Source organism: Lytechinus variegatus, chromosome 1 (genome assembly GCF_018143015.1).
Source record: "Lytechinus variegatus isolate NC3 chromosome 1, Lvar_3.0, whole genome shotgun sequence".
NCBI lineage: Eukaryota > Metazoa > Echinodermata > Echinoidea > Temnopleuroida > Toxopneustidae > Lytechinus > Lytechinus variegatus.
This window is the reverse complement of record NC_054740.1, coordinates 51,422,891-51,447,089: the sequence shown is the minus strand read 5'-3', so window position 1 is coordinate 51,447,089 and position 24,199 is coordinate 51,422,891. Positions and strand designations below refer to the sequence as shown.

The 24,199-nt window shown below is 37.7% G+C and overlaps 1 protein-coding gene across 3 annotated transcripts in view; it reads left to right on the top strand.

Moving 5' to 3' along the window:
* Positions 1 to 24,199, top strand: part of LOC121416053 (solute carrier organic anion transporter family member 4A1-like) — a 77,373-nt gene that overhangs the window by 41,245 nt on the left and 11,929 nt on the right. For all 3 annotated transcript variants that reach the window (XM_041609503.1, XM_041609496.1, XM_041609510.1), the window contains exon 3: positions 1,987 to 2,304. In XM_041609503.1, coding sequence (XP_041465437.1) covers positions 1,987 to 2,304 — 318 coding nt within the window. The remainder of the gene's footprint in view (positions 1 to 1,986; positions 2,305 to 24,199) is intronic.

Sequence of the window (24,199 nt, the reverse complement as noted above, 5' to 3'; positions counted from 1 at the left end):
TGCGGTAGATTTCCCTGACCTTGTCAATCAACGAAAAGTTCTTAGTTGTATCATTTACACATTATTTCTGTTATAACTTTGGTATTCAACTCCCTGGTAAATGTTAGACATAGCCAAAACTACTTAAAGTTTATTTACGCTGCTTCAAAATGATTCACTTAATTTAAAAATCCATCAAAATATTCAAGGTTGTTCGTCATTTTGATTAAAAATCTTATTTCAAATCAAGGTGGTTTATTCATGTAAAAAACCTCACTCGCGGTATGAATTACAATAGTTTTGAAATGAAATACATTTGAATTTCAGTATCATAATTTATTAAAAAGTGTTCGATGTACGAATGTACTAGACTATAGGGAGATTGTTGTACCTTGGCAATAATGCTGCAATACAAGGCCACAAGCATTGTTTGTCTGTATTGCCGCCAATTTCATGTCAAATTCTAGCCCTTCGTGCGACCTTCCAACAAATGTTCGTTCCCTGAAATTTATGAACTCCATGCCTGAAATTGATATTGATATATCATTATGAGAAATGAAATATGAAAGGTTCTTATCATGTGTTATTACTCTATCATGACTAAGATATATAACAGAAGTATCAAGAAGGCGCGTGTTTAAACTCAAAGGTACGAGTAATAGCTCCATGATGGAATTTATGTGAAGTTGAAGTATTGTTGCAATAAATACCCATGATACAAATGGGCTGATGAAATCTGTGACGCTCTCGCTATCCATTTCACTACGGGTGTACATACAGAGGGGTGGGGTGGATTGTGACTCCAGGTGTACCTGATCAAGAAAAAAAAGAGAAAATGAAAGAAAACCAAAGGAAAATGGGTGTGATATGATATTGTTTTCTGAATAATATGTCATATTCACTCAATTTTGTATTGAAAATTTCAAATTTATGCTCGCTCGCTTTTTGGGAATTTTTCTAAACACGTCATGTATGGCTCCTCATTTTTTTTTTATTCATTACAGTAATGCATCACGGCATCCATATTGACTATAGCAACCCATATTTTCTTGTTTATATCTAATACGATCATCTTTGATGCATATGATATGCTGACGTTGTTCCAGGGGCGACGTCATGATATTATTCCGGGGGAGGGGGGGGGGAGACGTCCGTTCGGCCTTTTTTTTAAATATTGAATTACAGGGGTAAATAAACGTTAAACGAGCTTTGGAAATCATAGGGATGACGTCACCCTTCCCCCGTAGCACCGCCCTGTTTCGTTCCATAATAGTGAAGTACTTGATAAAATAAGACACAAAAAGACAAATTGAAATAATATGAGAAAAACGAGGCAATCCTGAATTCTAACGGAGCTTATCGGATCTGCCAGATGCCTTGTTGAAATATATCTGGACAATTCGGACTCTATGGCAACTGTTCAAAAAACAAAGTGATAAAACATGAATTCGACTGAGTTTATGCTTCAAATCGATGCACCATACCATTATTTTTACTTTTTGTGGAGAAAATCTGGCAGATTTTCATGCATCTGTAGAAATGTTTGACGCTTCGAAGCTCGAACGTCGATAATTTCTTGATAGATCAAATTAAAAGGAACTGTCGTGTTTTAGAGGAGTAGTACCCCATGGGATGGCTGATAAAGACATCGAGTTGAACAGACCTAACAGCTGTATACCTCCGATATAAACATAACACGGACAAACAAATTTAAAATGGTCGAAAACACGCCCTTTGTACATTGGTTAGATGATTTTATTTATTTATTTATTCATTTATTTATTTATTCTTTTATTCAATCATTCATTTATTGCTTATTTTCCCTTTAAGTTTTTTTGGGGGGATGAATCATTTGGATTTCAAATCTTTCCATCAGTTGGCAGTACAGCACACCAAGTGACCAAGAGCATGCATAATTTACATTTTTCGCTATTTTCGATTTTCACCAAACATTTTCTTTGTGATTAATTCAGTAATTTTACAATTATTTTCTTCTCTCATGTATAGGTATTCAACAACCCAAAGGGCTATCTGTTCGTTCTCTGTTTCCTCGGCCTCCTCCAGAACATGACGGTCCTCGGCTACCTCCCCGTCGTCATCACCACCCTCGAGCGACGGTTCCGACTGACCAGCGTCCAGACCGGCTTCATCGTCATCGCCTACGACATCAGCAACCTCATCGTCTGCGCGTTCGTCAGCTACTTCGGCGAGCGCGGCCGCAAACCAGTCTGGGTGGGGCTGGCGTCCATGTTGTACAGCGTCGGGTCCGTCATCTTCGCCCTCCCGCACTTCCTGGCGGGGGAGTACCAATACGGCATTATGCAGGTTAGTCGTGTTAGTAATCGTTCAGCAGTAAAATCATGAAATTTAAATACCGGCTTTTATGATTTCAGTACACTTTTTTAAATTAGTATTTAAATGTCATGTGAGATCAAATAATAGCGCAGATTGGAAACCAGATGGGGTCGTCTCCTTATTCCCTCACTATTTTTTTGTTATTTTAAGGAGGCAATTCACCCTGAAAAAAAAATTTATTTTAAAATATGCAAAAAACATCACTAATATTAGAGAAGCTTTGATTGAATTACGTTAACGAATAACGAGGTTATGATTTTTTTTATTTCAATTTTGCGACGTAACTGACGAGCAGTCCTTTATGTTGTGTGATAAAATTCCCCAAAATGCAATGCCCTCAAAAATTTGAAAGGGATTTTATTGCGAAGTGGATATATCTTCAGACGCATCATTCCATATCTCTTCCATATTAACTAATGTTTCTATTCATCACATTCCATTAGATATTTGAATTTATGGAATTTACATTACATGATATACAGGGAAATTGGTATGTATATGACCGGATGTCAACGTCCAAGGGACTGTAAATTATGCATTCTTGACAATCATAGGTAGGCCTATACTGAGGCATATTTAGAATACGTCCCTCTACCATGTCTCCCCTACGTATGACGGAAGGACATTTTCTCTGCGTATGACTCTTGTCCTCGAGTAACCAGTTCGTTTGGGTTATGTACTTGGCCTGAAACGAGGATACCCTCCCCAAAAAAGTAATAATGATGAATAAATAGAAAAAACAAATGAATAAATCAATAAATAGATGGATAATAAATAAATAAATAAAGAATAAATAAGTGAATGACTGAATACATAAATAAATAAATAAAAGAATAAGTAAATAGATCAGTAAATAAATAAACAAATAAATAAATACATAAATAAATAAGTAAATAACCCTTGAGCTGAAGGGTTTGAGATCGAACAGTCAAACCTTCAGATCACTAGACGGAAAATTTACAGTCTAGCCAACCATTTTTTTCTTGGGTAACACCGGGAACTCCCTCTTCTGAACTTCCTGCCAGCCTGAAAGATTTTGTATAGCCGCCGCGCCCCTCAGCAATCAGTCCTCCCCATCCAATATTTGGCAGTGAACTTCTAACATTCGTGCACTTTCTAAATACATCAAAATCACAAAATCATAAATAAAGTGCATTCTGAAAACTTGCCATCTGGCCCATCGCATTTGTGTGATGAATTCATTAAAATATTCAATCCAATAAATGATTTTCAGCTGATGCCAGCATAGATTGTCAGTTGTTGTTAAGACGAAAATCAGGAAGCAGCGATAAAAGTATGCCATATGGGATATACTAATTTTCTCTCTCATTTTCGTGATATTCAGAAATCCGAAAGGTGTCGGAAAAACCTACTGTAAAGGTAATGTCTTAAGTATTCGAAATGCATGTAATAAAGGATGATAAAGGTAATGACGTGACGCATATCCCACTCAAAATTTAATATATTATTTCTCAAAGCGCGCCAAATTAACTTTGATTACCCCGGAGATTTGCCCTATCCGCAGCATTAAGTTAAAAGGCTGGAAAGTAAAGAATGTCTTATTGGGTTGATAAAGATATTCACACAGTCTCAGTGTCATTCAATTTAATTATTGTAGGTAATATATGGGGGCGGCGTGGTCTAGTGGTTAAAGACTCCCGTCTTTCAATCCGAGGGAAATGAGTTCGATTCCCAGCCATGGCATGTTTTCCTTCAGCAAGGAATATACCCAAGTTGTGCTGCAGTCAACCCAGGGGTCCGTTGCAGAAAGAGTTGCGTTTAAACGCAAGTCAAAAAATTTAATCACAAGTCAAAAATGCGCGCTGTTGATTGGTTGAAAATCAAGTTGCGAATGATTTCTTGAGTTGCGTTTGATTGCAACTCTTTCTGCAACGGGCCCCTGGGTTTACTGCAGAACAGGGGAGCGTTTCATCAAGATTTTTGTCCGACAAGTTGTCAGGTCTGACATCTTTCCTTGATTCTGATTGGCTGAGAGGTACTGTTACTATGGTAATTGTCGGATAAAACAGAACTTGTCGGACAAAGTCCCTTCATGAAACGCTGACCAGGTGAGGTAAATAGGTTACCGGCAAGAAGTAATTCCTCAAAAAGCTGTGAGCACCGGAATCTAGACCAGTATAGCCGCGGTAATATAGGAGCTCCTTGAGCACCTAACAAAATGGATACAGTCACGTGCTATACACTTTTTTTGTAATTGTTTTGTATATTCAGTTCTATAAATTGACTTTCTGCACGACTATCATACAACATATTTTTAACGATTGACTTCATTGACAGTGAATCTTGAAATTCAAGCGTACGATTAATCGCGTACATTGTATTACATCACCCTGATCTGAAAAATATCTATGAAATCTATCGAGTGTTAATCGTGAGTTTTCTCGGCTCCTCTTTTTTCTGAACCTGGTGAAAAAAAAGAAGATAATTGAAGTTCTCCTTTTATTTTATTACTAATTAAGCCGTCGATAAAGGTGTAGCCACAATAAAGGAGTAGATTTTATCTTTCTTTAATTGAGTTACAGAAATATTGGGAAATTTCTTCAAAATTGGTGACAGATTCGCGACACAATTTAATGCTTTAGCAGTCGCACAATACCGACTTCCGATTTCAAATCAAATGGTCATTTGATCTAAATCTATATTCTTCCAATTACCAACTCGTCTATTATCATTTCGTCTACCATCAGTTCGTCCACTTCAACATGATTTTCCACTCACCACTTCGTCTAATAATCAGTTGGTCCAATATCCATTTAGTTCACCCATGCGAAATGAATTCAAGAGAATTAGACAAATTGGTTATGAGACGAAATAGACATAGACGAACTAGTGATTGTACGAAGTGAATATTCAGTGGACCAAATGGTTGTTAGACAAAATGTTGATGGACGGAATGGCATTAGACTAAATAAAAATGTAGACCATGTGAGTCTGAAGTAGTGAGACTATATTCACTATGTAATGTGGCTGGCACTATCAACAGACATAGTCTTTGGAGTGTAGTCTTTACTCTAGACCTGTTTATTGGTTGAATTGTCAAATACGAGTCTGTGCTTGGAGACTACCGTTGATGTGACTGTGACATAGCTGTCAGTATAGTGATGTCATCACTAAGTGATATTCATGTTGACTTTGAGATTGATCTTGTGTATCGCATCGTACGTGTATCGCATCGTACCTTCGGGGCTGTTGATGTTCTCTCATCCATAACCCCAGACTTTGCTGTCAGAACCAGAAAGCATCCGACATGGCACACCCGGCCCGTGTCCTCTTTTTTTAGGAGAAAAATATGTATACGCAAGTGAGGACCCTTTTTTTTCTCTTGATTTTTTTTTCCTGTACAGAATGCCCCCTCTTTTTGAAAATCCTGGATCCGCCCCTGCATCAGAGGTGTTGTTCCATTTTGTGTGGGTTCATGCAGTGGCGTAGTGGTACAGGATTTAGATTGGAAGAAGTGGGTGTGGGGGCAATATTGTATATATTAGGGGAGGGGTGGGTTCATTTTAATGGGTCGTTGGGAAGCGAGTCAAATAAGCAAAATAGAAAAAAAATGGATCAAAAGTTCGATTTCATTACTGTAACTTTTTAATTTCTGCTATTTTATGCAAAACAGTCCTATATATAGGCCTACATTTTACAGGACACTATGATTTCGGCGTTTGTTCAAGCACGGTTCAAGGAGTTCTTAGTTTGTTCGCCAAAATTCTCAATCGGGCTGAAAATTATATTGATGCATGCCTTTTTAAATCACAATGAACAAAGCATTGACGGATGATGGCTGTTTAAACTCTTGAATAGGACCCGTTGCCACGGTTTCAGAAATACAAGTTGCGTTTAATGTGGGGGTTTGCGTGTGATTGCAAGTTTTATCCTGTGTTTGTTGTGACAGGTGCTATTACCATGGATAATATATGGATAATTCTTCCAATATCCCAAGTACCTATTAAATTACATGAATTTTCTGACGGCTCTCTCCTATCCATAATTTCCCTTGGGTCATCATCAAACTGTGACATGGCAGATTGTTATCAGATCTTTTATAAGTTATAGTAAGATATATACATATTCAGAGAAATTTGTTTTAGTATCATTTATCATTGTTATTATTACTGTTGATATTATTATTATTAGTAGTATTAATTGGGGATCGACTTTTTTTTCGCAATTTAGTATTAATTTTTTTTACTGTTCAAAATTGAGGATTCGTCACTACCAATACCCTATACAATTTAATGACAATACCTAAGAGGGCAATATGACGTTCAATGCATACTAATTATACAACATTTAAAACTAATGATGATAACGTATTTCTTTAAACTATGTTTAATGTAAGCTTCAAACTTTCACATAGGCTTCTCAAGCAGATTTTCTTCCGCGTTTCTCGTTATCTGAATATAAGACCCCCTTAAAAACACGATATTCTGTCATCGCGATGGCTATGATCGATGCTGAGAGAAATTGGATCCCATGCCATGTTCTTTGCGTGGTTTTTTGCCTCACCCCAAAGAACTATACTTTCACATATCGACTTCTCAAGCAGATTTTCTTTCGCGTTTCTCGTTATCTGAATATAAGACCCCCTTAAAAACACGATATTCTGTCATCGCGATGGCTATGATCGATGCTGAGAGAAATTGGAACCCATGCCATGTTTTTTGCGTGGTTTTTTGCCTCACCCCAAAGAACTATACTTTCACATATCGACTTCTCAAGCAGATTTTCTTATGCGTTTCTCGTTATCTGAATATAAGACCTTAAAAACACACGACATTCTGTCATCGCTATGACTATGATCGATGCTGAGAGAAATTGGAACCCATGCCATGTTCTTTGCGTGGTTCTTTGCCTCGCCCCCAAAGAACTATGTCGTCGGACTGGCCAGAGGCGGATACATGCATTTCATACTGTAGGATTAGAATTACAATTCTGTCTCCACCACCCGCCAAATAGTAAAATGATTAAAGACATCAAAGGCTCTTCCGAATGTAGGCCAGCCAGTAGTTAATGTACACATACTTGTCTCATTCTTGAAATATTCTGTTTAAAGGTCAAGTCCACCTCAGAAAAATGTTGATTTGAATCAATAGAAAAAAATCAGACAAGCACAATGCTGAAGATTTCATCAAAATCGGATGTAAAATAAGAAAGTTATGACATTTCAAAGTTTTGCTTAGTTTAAAAAATAGTTAAATGAACGATCCAGTTACATCCAAATGAGAGAGTCGATGATGTCACTTACTCACTATTTTTTTGTTTTTTATTGTTTGAATTATACAATATTTCAATTTTTACGAATTTGATGATTAGGACCTCCTTGCCTGAAGCACAAAATGTTAGAATAATGGAATTCCATGTGTTCAGGGAGGAATGAAACTTCATTTCACATGACAATGAGGAGAAAATCAAAATATTTCATATTTCAAACAATAAAAAACAAAAGAAATAGTGAGTGAGTGACATCATCGACTCCCTCATTTGGATGTAACTGGCTCGTTCATAAAACTGTTTTGTTAAAACTAAGCGAGACTTTAAAATGTCATAACTTTCTTATTTTATATCAAATTTTGATGAAATTTTCAGTGTTTTGCTTGTTGAATTTTTCTCATTTTATTCAAATCAAGTTTTTGTTGGGGTGGACTTGTCCTTTAATAATAAATACACAGTGATAGATATAGGATTTAACAAAAACAACAACAACAAGCGGTAAACAAACAAATAAAAAGGGTTATTGCCTTTGCTTCGGTGCGTTTTTATTTCAGATGGTCAAGGGAACAATCTGAACATGCTAAACATTGCGTAGGAATACTGTATAGCTTTGAATTGCTTTCATGCTCGTAGTTTGCGTCATGCAAACTATGCCTTTGGAATATGAAAGGGAAGGGGGTGTATTCAAACCCAGATTACTCCTTTATCAGCGATCTCTGTAAGTTGATAATGTCGCAATGAATGTAACGTGGGATGGGATCATTTTAGCCTATTACATTTCTGTGCAGGAATCATTTCAGACCTCCGTTGGAAAGACCAGGTGATCTGCTCTTCAAAACCTCAACCACGTTGAACGAATGCTGGAAACAAGCCAAAACAATGCACACGAAAAGTTATTTTTAGATCCATAAAGAGTTACGTGAATATTATTCATTTTTATCTAGCATGTTTCGTCACTTTTATTAAAAAGAACACTATTCGTTTGAGTTTCTGAAACCCTTCTAATGCTGTTCATGATGTTTTCAAACTAGGGCCTACTGTATTTAACTTTGCACCTTAAGCAGCTTAGTTTTAAAGGGTACATGCACCACTGAGGCCGGGCTCGAAGCACCGACCGTCTCTGAATAGGCCCTTGGGAGTTTTGAGTTTAGCCCCAGCTTGCATCTTATTTAGGGGCCTACCTGCATTAGGCACGTTCAAATATTAATTTTTTGTTTGAAAAAAATATAGTCATTATTTCCGTTCTTTTATTAGGTGATGACTTAACAATAACAATCGCTCGCTTCCCTTCAACCGTAAATTGCATTTACCAAATTATACCCTTGCCATGTTTTGGAAAGATCCCGCAAAATTCACGGGAAGAAGCATAAGAAAATATTGTTCTTCATGGTTCGTATCGTCCAAAAATGAAAATGACAGAAATCATTATTGAAGGCATGAACCCAATTAATGCGGTTGCCTTATCACAACCAATTGAAATGTGGAGTATCTATCAAACAAGGGAGTTTTTATTGGACGTTTTTTTTTTCGTCAGGTCTTGACAAGTTCCCATCATTCGACGCCGTCGTACCTATTAAACGTGACAGGACCGACCACATTAAACTCGAATACCTGTTTACATTAATTCTTAAAACATGCATGCTCCCCCCCAACATCTTGAGTCGGTAAATTGCCAATTCGCCACTCACCACATGGTCTACCTTCATCTAGTGCAATGCCATTCCGCCCATCAACATTTCGTCTATCAACCATTTGGTCCAATAACCATATGGTCCAATCATCACTTCGTCTAATCACCAGTTCGTCTATAACCATTTCGTATCAGTTGGTCTAGTATTCCTTTATTTTTATTCATTTTGCCCAATTAACACTTAGTCTAGTTAGACCAAATGGTATATGGACTAAATGGCTATTGGACCAACTGGTTATTAGACGAAATGGTGAGTAACGAAATGGCATTAAGACCATGTGGATATTGGACGAACTTGGTAGACCGAAATAAATGATAGTATAGTTGGCATTTGGACGAAGTGGCATTGGACCAAATAAAAATAACCTTAAACTCGAATACCTGTTTTCTTTAATTCTTAAAAACATGTTTTGTTTTCGCTCTTCGCGCCACGAATCATCAATAAAACATGACGTCAAACCCTAACGACTGAAAGAAAACAAGAGGTTACTAATCTTCACGAATGATTGACATGAAGTATAGTGCAAGGTCATGGTTTTCAGAAATGAAAGGTTGACAAATAAGTGAGTGAGTGGGTGAAATCATGAGGTTTGTGTATGTATGTATTTGTTTGGTTCCTTGATGACATTTGCTCCTGCGACAATTGCTCCGCTGTAAATTCCACACACTAATGATCCAAAAACTCCGGTGTTGATTTAACACCAGTCTGTAATCTATTATGTCCACACCAGAGAAGTATTGAAACAACACCAGTTTGGAATCAAACCGATGCTGTTTTAATACTAATTGGTGTTGTATAAACACCTATCTGGTTTTAGACCAAAACGAAACTGGTGTTAACACTTGTCTGGTGTGGACATATATATATTCCGGGCTGGTGTTAAATCAACACCGGAGTTTTGCAGTGTACCATAAATCCCTTTTGTAACCATAACCCTAACACTATATCTTAGACGAAATAAAGTCCGGGGCAATTGTCGCCGGAGCAAACGTCGTGTCACCTTCTGGGTTCATGATCCATGGTAGAATAGAGTTGAAGAAAATGTGCCCAACAACTTATAAGAAGTGTGGGTCGGAGGGGGACATTCTGCATCTGACATTCAAACAAAATGATGTTGATTTTATCAAAATCTTCTCTTTGGTCGTCTTCGTATGCGACAAGTTTTCAAATGTTCATAGTTCAAAACCATTCAAAGATCGTGTGAATGCAAATCGAAGTCACCAACCACAACAGAATAGGATTTATGTTAAATTTCTGTAATTCAAAAGTAAAATCATGACCACTGAGTTTCTATCATCATCCTCCCAAAAGGGAATATCAGCAACTGGCTACCATACTTTGCTCACAGTACAATCTCCCATTACCATGGTAACGTTCCCCGAGTAGTTCTTTTTATACTCGCCAGTATGATATTAAAAAGAAATGAAAAATAAAAACAAACTCTCAGACTTTATAGAATCCAAGAATATGTGCCATGAGGGCTACAATATCCGACCTATGAACATATCATCGGATCATTGCACAAGTCTCTCTTCGGTTCTCCGGTAGTATCCGGACATTTTACAACAGAACCATGGGAAGAATATAACAAAACTATCCCTCGTTTAGCGGCTATGGCGTGAAGTTTTCCCGGCCTTAGAAATCATATAGAAATTTAAAACAAAGATATTGATTTCATTGAAATAGAATGAAAATAACGCGTTTATCGTATTGATAAGTTATGCATCATCTAGGTGAGATAGTATTCACACGAAATGACGAACATACAATACTTAATCCACAACTGAAAAGTGAACACAAATAAAGTAAATATAGAGGCAACACAAATGTATATATACAAACACACCAGACACTTACTTTCACACATTGTTTTATTTTTAACACATTTTCTTAAATTTTCTTACATTATACAGTGTTTTTTGTTTGTTTTTCCTCGCATAGTGACAAGATTTTAGGGTGCAGGTATACGTGAGAAATTGCAGTCCCCTTTCTCATAGTAATAGGTGGAGGTGGTACAGTGGTGTGTGTATGTGTGCTAGGAGGGGGGGGGGGGCTGGACGTAATTAGATATGATTTCTTATATTTTCATGTTTCAGTGAAATAATGCACTTTGTATAGATTGACATCACATCGAGGAGAAATTTTTAGCCTCTCGTATACTGATTGTCCTGATGGTGTCCGCTGTTGCAGACTGGTGTTAAAAGGCCTTGTCAATTCTCGCCATAATTACCCGTTCGGACACTCTGGATGGGTGAACCGTCCCCAATATGACTATTCCAAAAAATCAAATTATGACGTACATGTATAATGCACTTGACAGAAATGCGTGGTTAAAGTCAACCCTCCGTGCTGATTTTTGGAGAAGGTCACCAATTATGGCAATGTGGTTTATTAGCATGGTGCCGAGCTCAAAAGTCCTGACAAATTGGACGATTCTTTGTTTTAGAATGTCTGGTTCTCTCGATCATTTCTAAAAGAATTGCAGGTGATGCTGCTCTCATGGTGTTGTGGTCGCTCTGTTTTGGGATAAAGTTGTTTGGTCGGGTGATGTTTACGTTTTGCTACGAAAGTGACATGTAACAACAATACAACTTTGAGATTTCGTAAGACTCGATCTCAGACGGCAAATCCTGTGGGTTTGAAGTCCCAGTCTTTCCCCCTTTTTAATCTCTGAAACTCTTTTTTATTGTTGGTCTACACTTAAGAATAATATTTAGCTTGGTTAGGGGCCAAGTTTGCTTTCATCGGAGGGCAATTCATCTTGCTGCAATCAAAATGATACAGTACAGCTTTACTTGATTTGACAATAACTTTACTTGACAGCTGGCACTGTCTTACTCAGCAATACTTTCAACCCTTGTCGCGTAACACAAAGCTTAGCGGTCGATCGTTGGACTGATGTTTTACGACTGATCATACACAATAATCAATGCAATCAATCCTTAATGTATATCTTTACGATCAATCGCTCAGTTTTAAGTTAAGGGGGCTTGGTGTGTCAATGGCTTCCAGTAATTAAAAAAAAAATCGCAAAATGCCCCAGAGAGAAAAATTGTTTTTTATTCTGAGGGTCTCCGAGAAGAAATTATTCGCTTTTATACTCTGGTCAATTTCAATTTATTGAAGGTGAGGAAAATGTGAACATTGCGTGCTACACATTTTTTTTCTTTTCACGTCATGTGATTTTCATGTTCGTGCATGAGCAGTGGCGTAAGGGGCCACAAATACATGACGTAGGTGGCGAATTTCAATTTTGGGATAGATATTGATATAAAGATTCTTTGAAGGGTATTATCGGCCTTGGTGTGGCTTCGATTAGGATGGTTCTGCAATTATGTTTCCGGTCATGATTGGGGCTTTTGCGTGAGGTTTCTTGTAACAATTAGTGTCAGGAATTACCATGGATCAACGTGTGTTCCGAGTGGCATCGTGAAACTGCTATTTTTATGATATTGGTCCATCGCGGTCAATGTTATGACCCGACTTCCCTTCAAGATGATGATCTGACCAGGTGATTTGATGATGAATTATGGTCAATATCAGGGTCCGACACCTTGTAATTGACGATAATTAGGCCAAGGGTCAATGTAATAATTCTACATTCATACCGTTGAAAATAGTCTTCTTCTAGACTCAAATTGCTGAGAGTTTTTTATTTGCCGACAGTACACCAATCCGAGTGAACGCGCGATCCCGAGAACAAGAACCCCCGAAAACACTTCTAGGGGAAGTTCACCCTGACAAAAATTTTATTGTGAAAATAGCAGAGAAATTATTTTAAAAATGCCGAAGGTTTGAGAAAAATCCATCAAGGAAATAAAAAGTTATTAGAATTTCTATTATTTGATTTGTGACGTGACATGCGAGCAGCATTCCTCCATAGCGAATGGTAAAAGAAAAATCAATGAAATGTCATTTTCTCAGATAATTGAAAATGTGCTTTACTGTACATTTTGTATGTCAATATACAAATCATTTCACACCTGATCATGAAAAGAAAAAAAATAAGTCACCAGAAACCATTAAAAAATGAAATTCATGCAATTACATAACACATGGGGCAGCTGCTCGTTTATGACGTCACAAATCCCTAATTTAAACCTTTTTTATCTTTAACGGATTTTCCTCACAACTTCACCAATATTTTTAACTATTTTACTGCTATTTTTACCCAAAAAAATTATTTAGGGTAAACTTCCCCTTTAAACCAAGAATTGTTTTTCCTCGGGCCTCTGGTCGTTCACAGCGAATAAGGAATCCAGCAAATGGAGTCTACAACTATAGACTACGGTGAAACCGACTCCAGACCGATAAAGCTTATTACGTTACCACCACTGACATACAATTTCGCTGGTGTGATTGTCTGATCTGGGGAGCGTTTCATCAATATTTTCATCCGACAAGTTGTCAGATCTGACATCTTTCCATGATTTTGATTGGCTGAGAGGCGCTGTTCCTATGGTAACTGTCGGATAAAATGGGACATGTCGGATAAAACGTCCGACAAGTCCTTTCATGAAACGCCCCCAGGAATCCCCTGCACTGGTCTGACATCTTGGGTGCCATACTGATTTCCTTGAAACTCATAAAAGTCCGACATGATATAGTAGCGATATAGGGATATGGATGAAAGGCGGTCAAGATTGTAGTGATGTCCACCTTGACCATAACATTTATTACCGATGTCGTCTTGACCATCACACCTGTCATGCGTACATCAATGATGAAGGAAACAAAACTAGTCTGCAGGCTCAAACCCTTGAAACTGCAGTCAACAAGTGGGTCTTCACACAAAGACTAGCATATATTAAACATGTTTCAATTCAGGACGTTATTGGCTCAAGTGACGGGTTTGGATAGCAGACGACAAGAACATCGTGAAGACACTGAAATCGCTGATCAGAGATGTAGTCGGGGGGGGGGGGGGGCACTCGGATTTGGAAAGGGTAGGGGGACTGAATTACAGATGGGGGTTGTGCTTTTTCACGACCAAGCAAAAAAAAAGAGACAAGGAAAGGGATAAGGATGAAAATATGACATCATTTTCTGAATATTATGTCAAAATCTATCACAAACTTGTATTTTTGTAATAAAAATGTCAAAATTTTTGCTTACATCACTCGCTCGCAACATTAAAAAAAATACGCGATACGCCAGATCGAGCCCCCTCAAAATTTGTGGTTCACTACGCCACTGGGTAAGAGAGTGTGGCCCCTAAATCTGCATACCCTTACTGAATGTGCTTATGAAACGAGGGGGTCAAAGCCCTCTGCGAATGTGAGTGATCGGGGCCGATTTTTATCATGAAATGGGGGTCTTTTACACTGACGCCTGAAATGGGGGTCTTAGAACTCTCATATTAAATGAAAACAAGTCGTGCGAACTGACTTCTCACTGCTGGTCAATACAAAAGGGTGAAAATGGTATGCTATAAAAAGGAAAAGTGCCGGACGTCGAAAGCCAAAACACGGATAAACCCGTCAATCCCCAATACGCTCGAATTTATTGTACAGTAGACGCCCCCCTCCCTAATTTCGCAGTTGGCATATGGATCAGTTTGAATAAAATATTGTTTTTCTTCATCAGTCTCAATTGTAATAAAGTAATTTATGAAATTTGATACCATGGCATACAAATTCAATTACCTCCATTCATTTGATTTATATGAGCGTGCTTGAAGTCGAGCAGTGTGATATGTTCGAATATGTTATTTATGGGAAAATATTGCTCGTATGTTATTTTCATTCCATATATTACATAAATAACCCAAAGCCGGAGCTCGAAAATTCAATCTCCAATCGAATAAAGGATTGCGTTATTTCCTTTTGAATGTAAATTTATTCCAGACGAAGTATAAATGGTGCAATAGTATAGGTTCATTGAATTAAATATTATGTTATTGTATTTTTTTGTGAAACCGCTGTATACGTGAGGAGCTTAAACTTCCGTTGTCTCACTGCTTGCATAACTTTTTCCCCAATCATGAAAGATTGGAAAAATCTGATACACAGCCCCAAGGGTAATTCTTCTCCCATGCATTATTCGTTAAGATAAAATTGATTGCTTTATACTATACTAAAAAAACATGAAAACGCTTTAAATGATTAAATCCACTTGCTTTCACCGCGTGGTTTGGTTTGCGGTTTAAATCACCATTTCCTTCATATTTGCACGACTCTTTGTTCAAAATATTCACTTGCATGTATCTAACGAAAGTGATTTTTCTTATATACACAAAATTTCCTGTGCATGTGACGAAGTGTATGAATGTTCAGACATTTGAATGAAGATCTTCTAAACCGTCGCATTTCCATAGTAATCTTTCCAAATCTCCTTCGAGTTCGAAATGATTTTGCCTCTCATCCATGACTCATGCCATGTATGTGGGTGCAGTTTGTTGCCATGGAAACTGATCTTGTTGCGACGAGTGCACCTGGTCTCTTTTCTCGGCTTCCCGCCAATTCTTTTTCTTTAATTATCGAAAAATCAGATCACCTGTTTTCTTGTTTCCGACGTTGAAAGCAGGCTTGGGCATGGCATATATTGGTTGAGGCAATGGTTGATCCGTCGAATATTAGAAAATGGTGAGATATTGTGCCACACCCATGCAGCTCAGGTGAGGTAAATGGTTATGATATATGTCAAAAATTTATTTATTGTAGTGGTAGAAGCGGTTTTCGCTTGAACCGAGGTGATGATTATGGAACGCCAGCAGGGTCATATTTTTTTTAAACAAGTGCACACCTAGGTACCAATAATGCATACATCATTTCCACTTATTTGAAAGCAGGATAAAAGAGCATTGTAGATTAAACATGTTAAATGCCTTGCTCACGGGCATAGGTGCCGCGGCCGGGGATTGAACTCCGGGTTTTCCATGTATAGCCAGTCGCCGTAGACCACTCGGCCACGGCAGACATAAGCGATACGTAATCTTATTCTCGTTCTTCCTCATATTCACCTTCTCCTTCATTACCACTTATATCTTTTTTTTTTTTTTACTATTTTCATTCTTAATCATTATTTTTTAGCTGGTTTGGAGGTGTTTGGAATGTTTTGAAAAATTCATCATTTTTATAGATACGTAATGAAGTTTTATCTTTGTTTGATAAAGGCAGGAAGAACGAAACATGTCGTAGTCACATTCTTCTGGGCATTATCCAGCTTATTCAATGATCTTTCCGCTACATTCACGCCAACGAAACCGACTCCAAACCAACCGATAGTATGTCATTGGTAATAACGTAATAGCTTTGATCGGCCTGGAGTCGGTTTCCCATGTCCGAATGTACCACATTTTACTTCGCTGTGCGCTCCCCATGCAATGTCAAGAATGTTCCCCTCAGAATGCACTTTTCTCAGATCACATTTCATCTTAAAATCGGAGAGACATCTCTTTTAAAATCAGGTCGGGATTGGACAAGGCTATATAAGGCTAAGGACATGACAATTTGTTGAGTAGGGATGATTTATCTGTCATTGTTTGTATTAGAAACAGTTCCAATTTCAAACTCCCAAGTCCAAGTTATCTCACCGTCGTAAGGAATTCAATATAAGTTTGTAGGACTGCAGGAACCGTCTACTTGTACATTAACGAGTAATTCGATACTTAGGCTTGTAATGAGTTTGATGAAACTTTGCTGCTTCATCATGAATCACGGGGAAAGTGAGATTCAATTTCGAGATGCGTTCAATATCGTCAAGGATGACGATTTATCAGATAACTGAACTCGACAGATTGCTTCTTGGCGGAAAGGCTGAGGTAATTCTTCGTAAGAAGATACGCCTCTGGCATCCACATGCATGGTGTCATGTAAAATTGGGAAAGAAGGGAAAACGTCACCGGTGCTTAGCGACGTGATGTTCAGATTGAAAGGATAAATCGATGGGCTTTGACGGAGGGAGAACATTGGTAATGGTTACAAGTCAAGGTCCCGGTGTAACATGAATACATTAGTATCACATGACAAGGAACGCCTCGCCAATCTTAATTGGTGTTGTTTCTTATTTCAATCTGTCTGTATTATTGGGGCCCGATACAGTACGTGGCGCTCTCCCCGCATTCGGAAGAGAGACTTCGTATCGATACACTCTTAAAAAAAACCCCTGATTTTACAGAAAAAAGCAGAAAGCAATAACAGAATCATCCTGTAAATTCATAATACTGAATTTTTTCTGCACTTTAGCAGAACAGGTCTGTTTAAAAAGGGGAAAAGGGTGTTTTATTTCAGGAAATTTGTAAAATTCCATACACCAAATACCAATTTCCTGTATAGATTTCACAATCTGGTAAGATTACAGGTGTTCTCGAGACTCTGCTGCAGGAACTTCTTTTATTTTAAGGATAAATTTTCTATACGTGTAGACACATTTTGTTTATTTGCACTTCGTCTACAATGTCATTTGATTTGTGTATTCACAGCTGAAATTATTTTGTTATATTATTTTGTATGATATTTTCTATATTATGGATATATCTATGAATTTTATTAGAGGTGAGTGAATAATAAAGATAAACAAAAACATTGATATACGACGTACGTACATACGACGTATATATACACGACGTATGGGCATACAACGCATGGATGTAAAACGTATGGACACACACAATCTACACTCTAAATGTAAAAGATATAATCTGTACACTCCTCAGAGTGAGACGAGAGACCAGTCATATTAGAGTGGGATTGCCATCTTTTAGGTTTGCAATATAGCTCCTTCTGGAGTGAACAGTGTACAGTTTTACTCCAAAAAGATGTAAATCCCACTCCAAAAGGGCTGGTCCCTCGTCTCTCTCTGAGAGGATTGTTATAAGGGGACCATTATTAGCTCTTGCATTGTATGGATATCGGAAATGCTCTTTGATACATTGATACGCAATTTCGATATCGAATGGGCCGTTCTGGTCGCCGTCACCTCTGAGTGGTCGAACGTTAATTCATTCATCGTATCAATACATCGTATGACTATACCACTCCGTATTCTGTTTCATAAAGAATCGTGTTATTTACTTAAAGGACATGTTACAAGTTTTGCACACAATGGAAATATATTGAAAATGCATTGGAGAGTAGTAGGTTATAGGAGGACCGGTACTTTGGAAAATTGACAACAAGAGTATTACTAGGAATAGATGCAATTTTTACGGTAATGAGTCGGGGGCTGGGGAGGGGCATTGTGACCACTGGATATGCCATACGATGTTTGTAATTGAATTTCAAATGTTTCAAAGAATCTAATAATCTGCATTACAAATTTGCTGAACAAGAAAACTGGAGATATTTGTTTGGTAGACGGTGATTTTGATTTACATGGAAGAATTTCTCGGTTTTCGCTCAGGTGTTGGAACATGTGAGCGGAAGAAAGGCGTGTGATGCCAATGTGAGCATTATCTCGCAAAGCACATTGAGATAGTTTCGCCAAAACCTTAAGTAATTGATTGATATCTAAAACATTAACTTATCTAAAGAGACAACCTTCAATTAGTGCCTGGCATCCTGCCCTAGCCTTAAATGGTACTACCCAGAAGCGAAGTGAATGCATGTTATCTTCCAGTCTTACAGTTCGATAGTTCAATCCCAAAAGTTACCTGAAACAAAACAAAACGCACTTGAGGGTTCCTTTTTTATTCCTGAAGGCTAAAACGACAATGGGAATGGAGTTGTAATAGTTTGAAATCAAACTGAGAATAATCCATATTCCTATCTGAATAATAGGCCTACCTCAGTCACATTTGCTCTCGCCACACGGCGAGTCGAAAACAGCCGTTATCACATTTTTTTGTACCAGCTACATATAGGTGGTTTGAAAAAAAAAGTAAAATGGCTGTTTTCTAATCGCCGTACAGCCGCCGTTGAACAAAATGTGACCGAGGTATTACTCAATATTGATCAATTCGAGTAGAACTTATTCTCATACATTGATGTTTTGAAAAAAAGAATCAGACTTCGTTGCAGTCCAAATAATTGCGCTCATTTGGGTTAGTGTTCTCTGTGAATAAGACTACTATCTTAATTTATTCGATAAAATCAACATGTCACTAATTGCCAATTGCTAGTTAATTAGATTCCCTCAAAAATTATTCCTGTTCTTCTTTTTTCTTCTCCTTCTTCCTTTTCACTTTCTTTTCCCCATTGCTTCCCCTCCTTCTTCTCCCCCTCCTCTTCTCCAAGTCTGCTTATTTCCCTACTTTTTGTGTTCTCCTACTACCATGACTATACAAACTTTCTTTCTTCCTTTCATTTCAAGTAACCCTGATATACTTTTAATTGTCATTTTCTAATTAGATTATCTTAACCGAATACAGACCATAATAGACTGACAGATGTCGAATAAATTCACCTGTCATTTTTGGCATCACGGAAACACAGTCATCACAAATTGCCTTTTAAGATAATTCAAATTTTATTCCCTTATCTTTTAATTTCCCGCTTTCCTCTGACCCCTTTCAATTCAATTTCAGTTAAATTTCTTCCAGTCAGAGTACTTTCCATCGTGATCGTCCCTCAGAGGTGGGATTAGGCATACGTGTTAGGGGTCATATCATGCGTATTGTCAGTGCACCATTTTCTTTTAGAATTAGCGAGCGAGCGAAGCACGTAACAATTAATGCTGCGATTGATTTGACAATCAAACCATCAAATTAGCAAATTATTCAAACAATCTTATTCTTTAAAAAACATGATTAAGTTAAAAGTTCCTAAAAAGCGCCTTGAGCGCTCCACAGAGTGGATTTGGCGGGCGGGCGCGATATAAGTCTAATTATTATAATTAAAAGTACATGCAATTTGTTAACAGAGGTCTATCATTCTTGTTAATTATTTTGTTGCTTATTTCATTATTATTTCAGTTTTCCCATGGGGGGGGGGCATCTCAAAGATTCAACGAGTACATCAATACAGCCGTAAATAAGGGAAAGAGAAAACACATCCCCGCTATATTAAATGTAATCATTATGTAAGGTTTCCTGTTTAATTCTCTTTACCGCACTATTCAACTTGCAATCCTTGAATTATTTTATCTCTTTAGTTAAAGAAATAACATTTGATGCATGAAATGTCTTAAATCCGTTGCATCTGTCATTACTTGAGAATTGTTTTTCACCTATAGCTATTACATTCGTATCAATCGTCATAATCTTGATCATTAATTAAGTAGGGGCCTACATTTCCGACAAATTCATTGTGTATCCAGGAGTTTCAAAGATTTCAGATACATGTGAGGTTCAATTCACGTGTCTATATTTTCTAAAAACGAATGAATTATTCATCGTGATTAATCATAATCTATCTACATATCCTGTTTATAAACAGTATTCTTTTATTTCACCCGGGATTTCACCCCCCCCCCCGACGAACTGTGATATGATATCCTTGAGGCTTGACTTTTACGAAAAAACCGCCATGAAATATATCCATTTTTGCTCTTCCCATCTTCTTCATCGGGGTTGGGGTGATAATAAAGATACAATCACTTCCAAAGGACTCGAACCATGAACTTACCGGTCCACGATGAAGTCATGCATTAAGCATGAGATGGTGGCACCTCGATCTTAGCATCACATCGTGATCAAAACTGATAAAGGCTTAAGCAAGATTACTTGAGTTTATTTAGATACTGTCCGAGCTCCGAAGTGTCCAAACTAGAACTTCAAGTGTTACTTGTATATCATTATTGTATTAAACACAGACCGCTGTTTAAGCGCTTCATTGATTGTTATGATAGAAGTGGTATTTATTTCCTAGTTCACTCCCTTCGCTTTCTTGCATCGCATAAATTATTCAATATTGCTTGTATCGCTGTCATTGATAGCGCTGTCACACCTTCGCGTTTTAGAGAGCGTATACGCCCGACGTATGAGGAATTTGGCGAATACGCTGGCGTACGTCGAATACGTTACGGGTAAGTTTTGCATACATTAAGAGTACGCTAAAACACGCTGGTATACGGCGAGGTCGTCGACAAATTTTGTGCAAGCACAAAATTTTTCGACGTATGCCAGCGTATGGCTCATACGTCCCGCATACGCGATCGTTGATACACGTTGACACACGTTACTCGTAAGTTACTCATAAGTCGATGTACGTCGAGATAATGTCCAGCGTACCCTAAAACTTACTTCTAACCTATGAGTAACGTGCTTTGAACGTATGTGTAACTTAACTCCAACGTATATTGACGTATGAAGACGTGCTCCGGACGACCACAAAACTTACTGAACGTGTTTATAACTGACAGCTACCGTATAATGGCGTATTGACAACGTTTATAGGAATTGGTATATAAAGGTGGGGTTCAGCGGTCTTCGAAGTTTTCTTCGGCATAGCGGTGGTGTTGATACGGTGATGTATCGTGCGGTTATGATTTGAATAGTCGAGCGGCAGCCTTTTTATAGGCTACGACACGTGTTCGTCAGCGATACGCTGCCGCGCGCTATGCGTAAGTTAGGCTATCGTAGGGCATAAGTTGTGTACGCCAGCAATACGCTAAGCATTCGTTGGATTACGTTACTTATAAGTTAACGAAGCGTTCGATATAAGTTACTAATACGTTATGTATACGTCCAACTCGTTATGAATACGCTAAGTATACGCCCAGAGTTGAAAAAAAACATTTAAAGTTCAGCGTATGCCGACGTTTTAGAGAAAGTTTGATACGTCGGGCATACGCTGTCTAAAACGCCAAGGTGTGACAGCGCCATGAGATATCCCGATCTAGTTTCAAATCTTATATCACGAATTTACACTATGAAACCTTGACCCCGGAACATAAAAAAACTTAGCGATTGATTTCTAAGATTGATTGCATTGATATGTTTGATCTATCTTAAAACAAAATAGCTAATTAGGTAACAGGTTAACGACAAAACATCATCATCACCATCATTCATGTCATGTGTGAAGTATTTAAGGCGTCTTGTTGCCCATGTGTTTTTGAAAGTCTTTTCTAGCCTGTTGGGGGTCCTTAAAAAAAATCCCCGCCCCTTACGTTATAATCTGATAATAAGCAGTTATACAATTATATCCTAAGTTTTCAAAATATTAATAACAAATTTGTACCAGTGTACCGAAGATATCATTTACAAAAAACAAATGCCGTATCAAAACAGATCAAAACAAATGTTATAAAACTGGAACCATGGTATTAATACAGGTTCCTAATTCGAGATCTCCAAAGTTATATCATTTCCCTCGAGGCAGCTGGAAATAATTCATCTTTTTCATTTTTTAAGTAACGCTTGTCATGCTTGTGATTTGTTTGTGCTTTGGCCTGTTTCCGGGCAATAAATTGGCAGGAACTTTCTCCTTTTGGACACCTCCATTATACATATTTCCATTGTATTGGAAAGGAAATAAGACAGACAGTATATGCCTATAATATCGATGTTGATAAATTAAAATTGAAATAAGTCTTTGGAGCACATGCATATGCTTCGGAAGTTCACTTCGACAATAAGTTGGTTTTAATAGTAGCAGAAAAGGTCAAGTCCACCCGAGAAAAATGTTGGTATGAATAAATAAAGAAAAATAAAGCTAGAATCCCGCTAAAAATTTCATCAAAATCGGATGTAAAAAAATTTCGCTTATTTTTCACAGAACAGTGTTACCCAGAACGTGCCATAATGTATTGTTAAGCAATGCTTATTCCACATGTTCAGGGAGGAATTAATCGTTGTTTCATTGACAATGAGGAGAAAATTAGAATATTTCGTATTTAATATAATAAACTACAAAAGAAATAGTGAGTGGATGACGTCATCAATCTCTTCATTTGCATACCGACCACGATGTTCATATTTCTGTTTTGTGAAATTAAGCGAAACTTTGAAATAATTATCATCATTCACACTAAGAAAGAAAGGTTCAAAATTAAACTCTGAAAGGTTAATGCAAAATCAGCACCCTGTGTGTTCAAAAATTGAACCCCTGATTTGGGTTTCTAAAATTGAACCCTGCGGTTGGGGTTCATTTTTGCACCCTGCGGGTTCAAAACTGCCCCTTAGGGTTCAATTTAAAATTTAGGGGTGTAGTTTTGAACCAGATGACTGAGTGCTATGACAATAGATTTTCTACGTTCCAGAAATCGTCCGCGTATTGCTTGCCAAAACTCCTGATTTTCCTTGGGCCCGTTGCAAAAAGAGGTGCACTGGGTTCTTCGACATGTTCGAACGCACTATTTATGAAGCGCAAGTCTCTAACATGCGCTTTTAATTGGCTAAAAATCACTTTGTGTTTGATCATAATATACTTTATAAAAAGGGCCCATTCATTTATCAATCAACAATCAACGGCGACGCATCGTCTGGGAGGGCCGGGGGGGGGGGGCACGTTGACGCACATTAAGTACCTCTACCCAATTATTTTGTTTAGTTGTTTTTTCTTCTTCTTTTTTTTTCTCTATCTTCCACCTTTGCAATAATTGTGTGATAGCGACACCGGGGGAGGGGGCAGGGGGCTACGAAGCTGTTCGTATAAGCTCTTTAACATATTGGAGGTTGATAGTAATTTATTTGAAAAGGCATCTGAATGATTTGTGTAAACAATTATGATAGCGTTATAAGAACATCTCTGCAATTAAGAAAAGGGGCTATCTTGTGTAACACAAAAAGGTTGCCATCAATGCATAAAGCCATGTAAAACAAGCACCTTTATAAGTTCCCATCATAATAGCATGGTCCCTGCCTGTTCTCCCTTCCCAGGTAAATATTTATAACACATTTTTGCTTCTACCAATGAGATGATCTCCTTGCTTCTAACATTGCACTCTTTCCTTGTACACCCTCCTTCTCTCTTTCGTCTTTTCGTTCGTATTCCTTGAATTACTTACCTAAAGTATCATGTTGGAGAAGAAAGTAAGAGACGATTTATACCCTACGAATAATCTTTTTTATGCTCACGATAAGTTAATGCGTCCGCAATTATACAAACGGTAAAAAAGCTGTT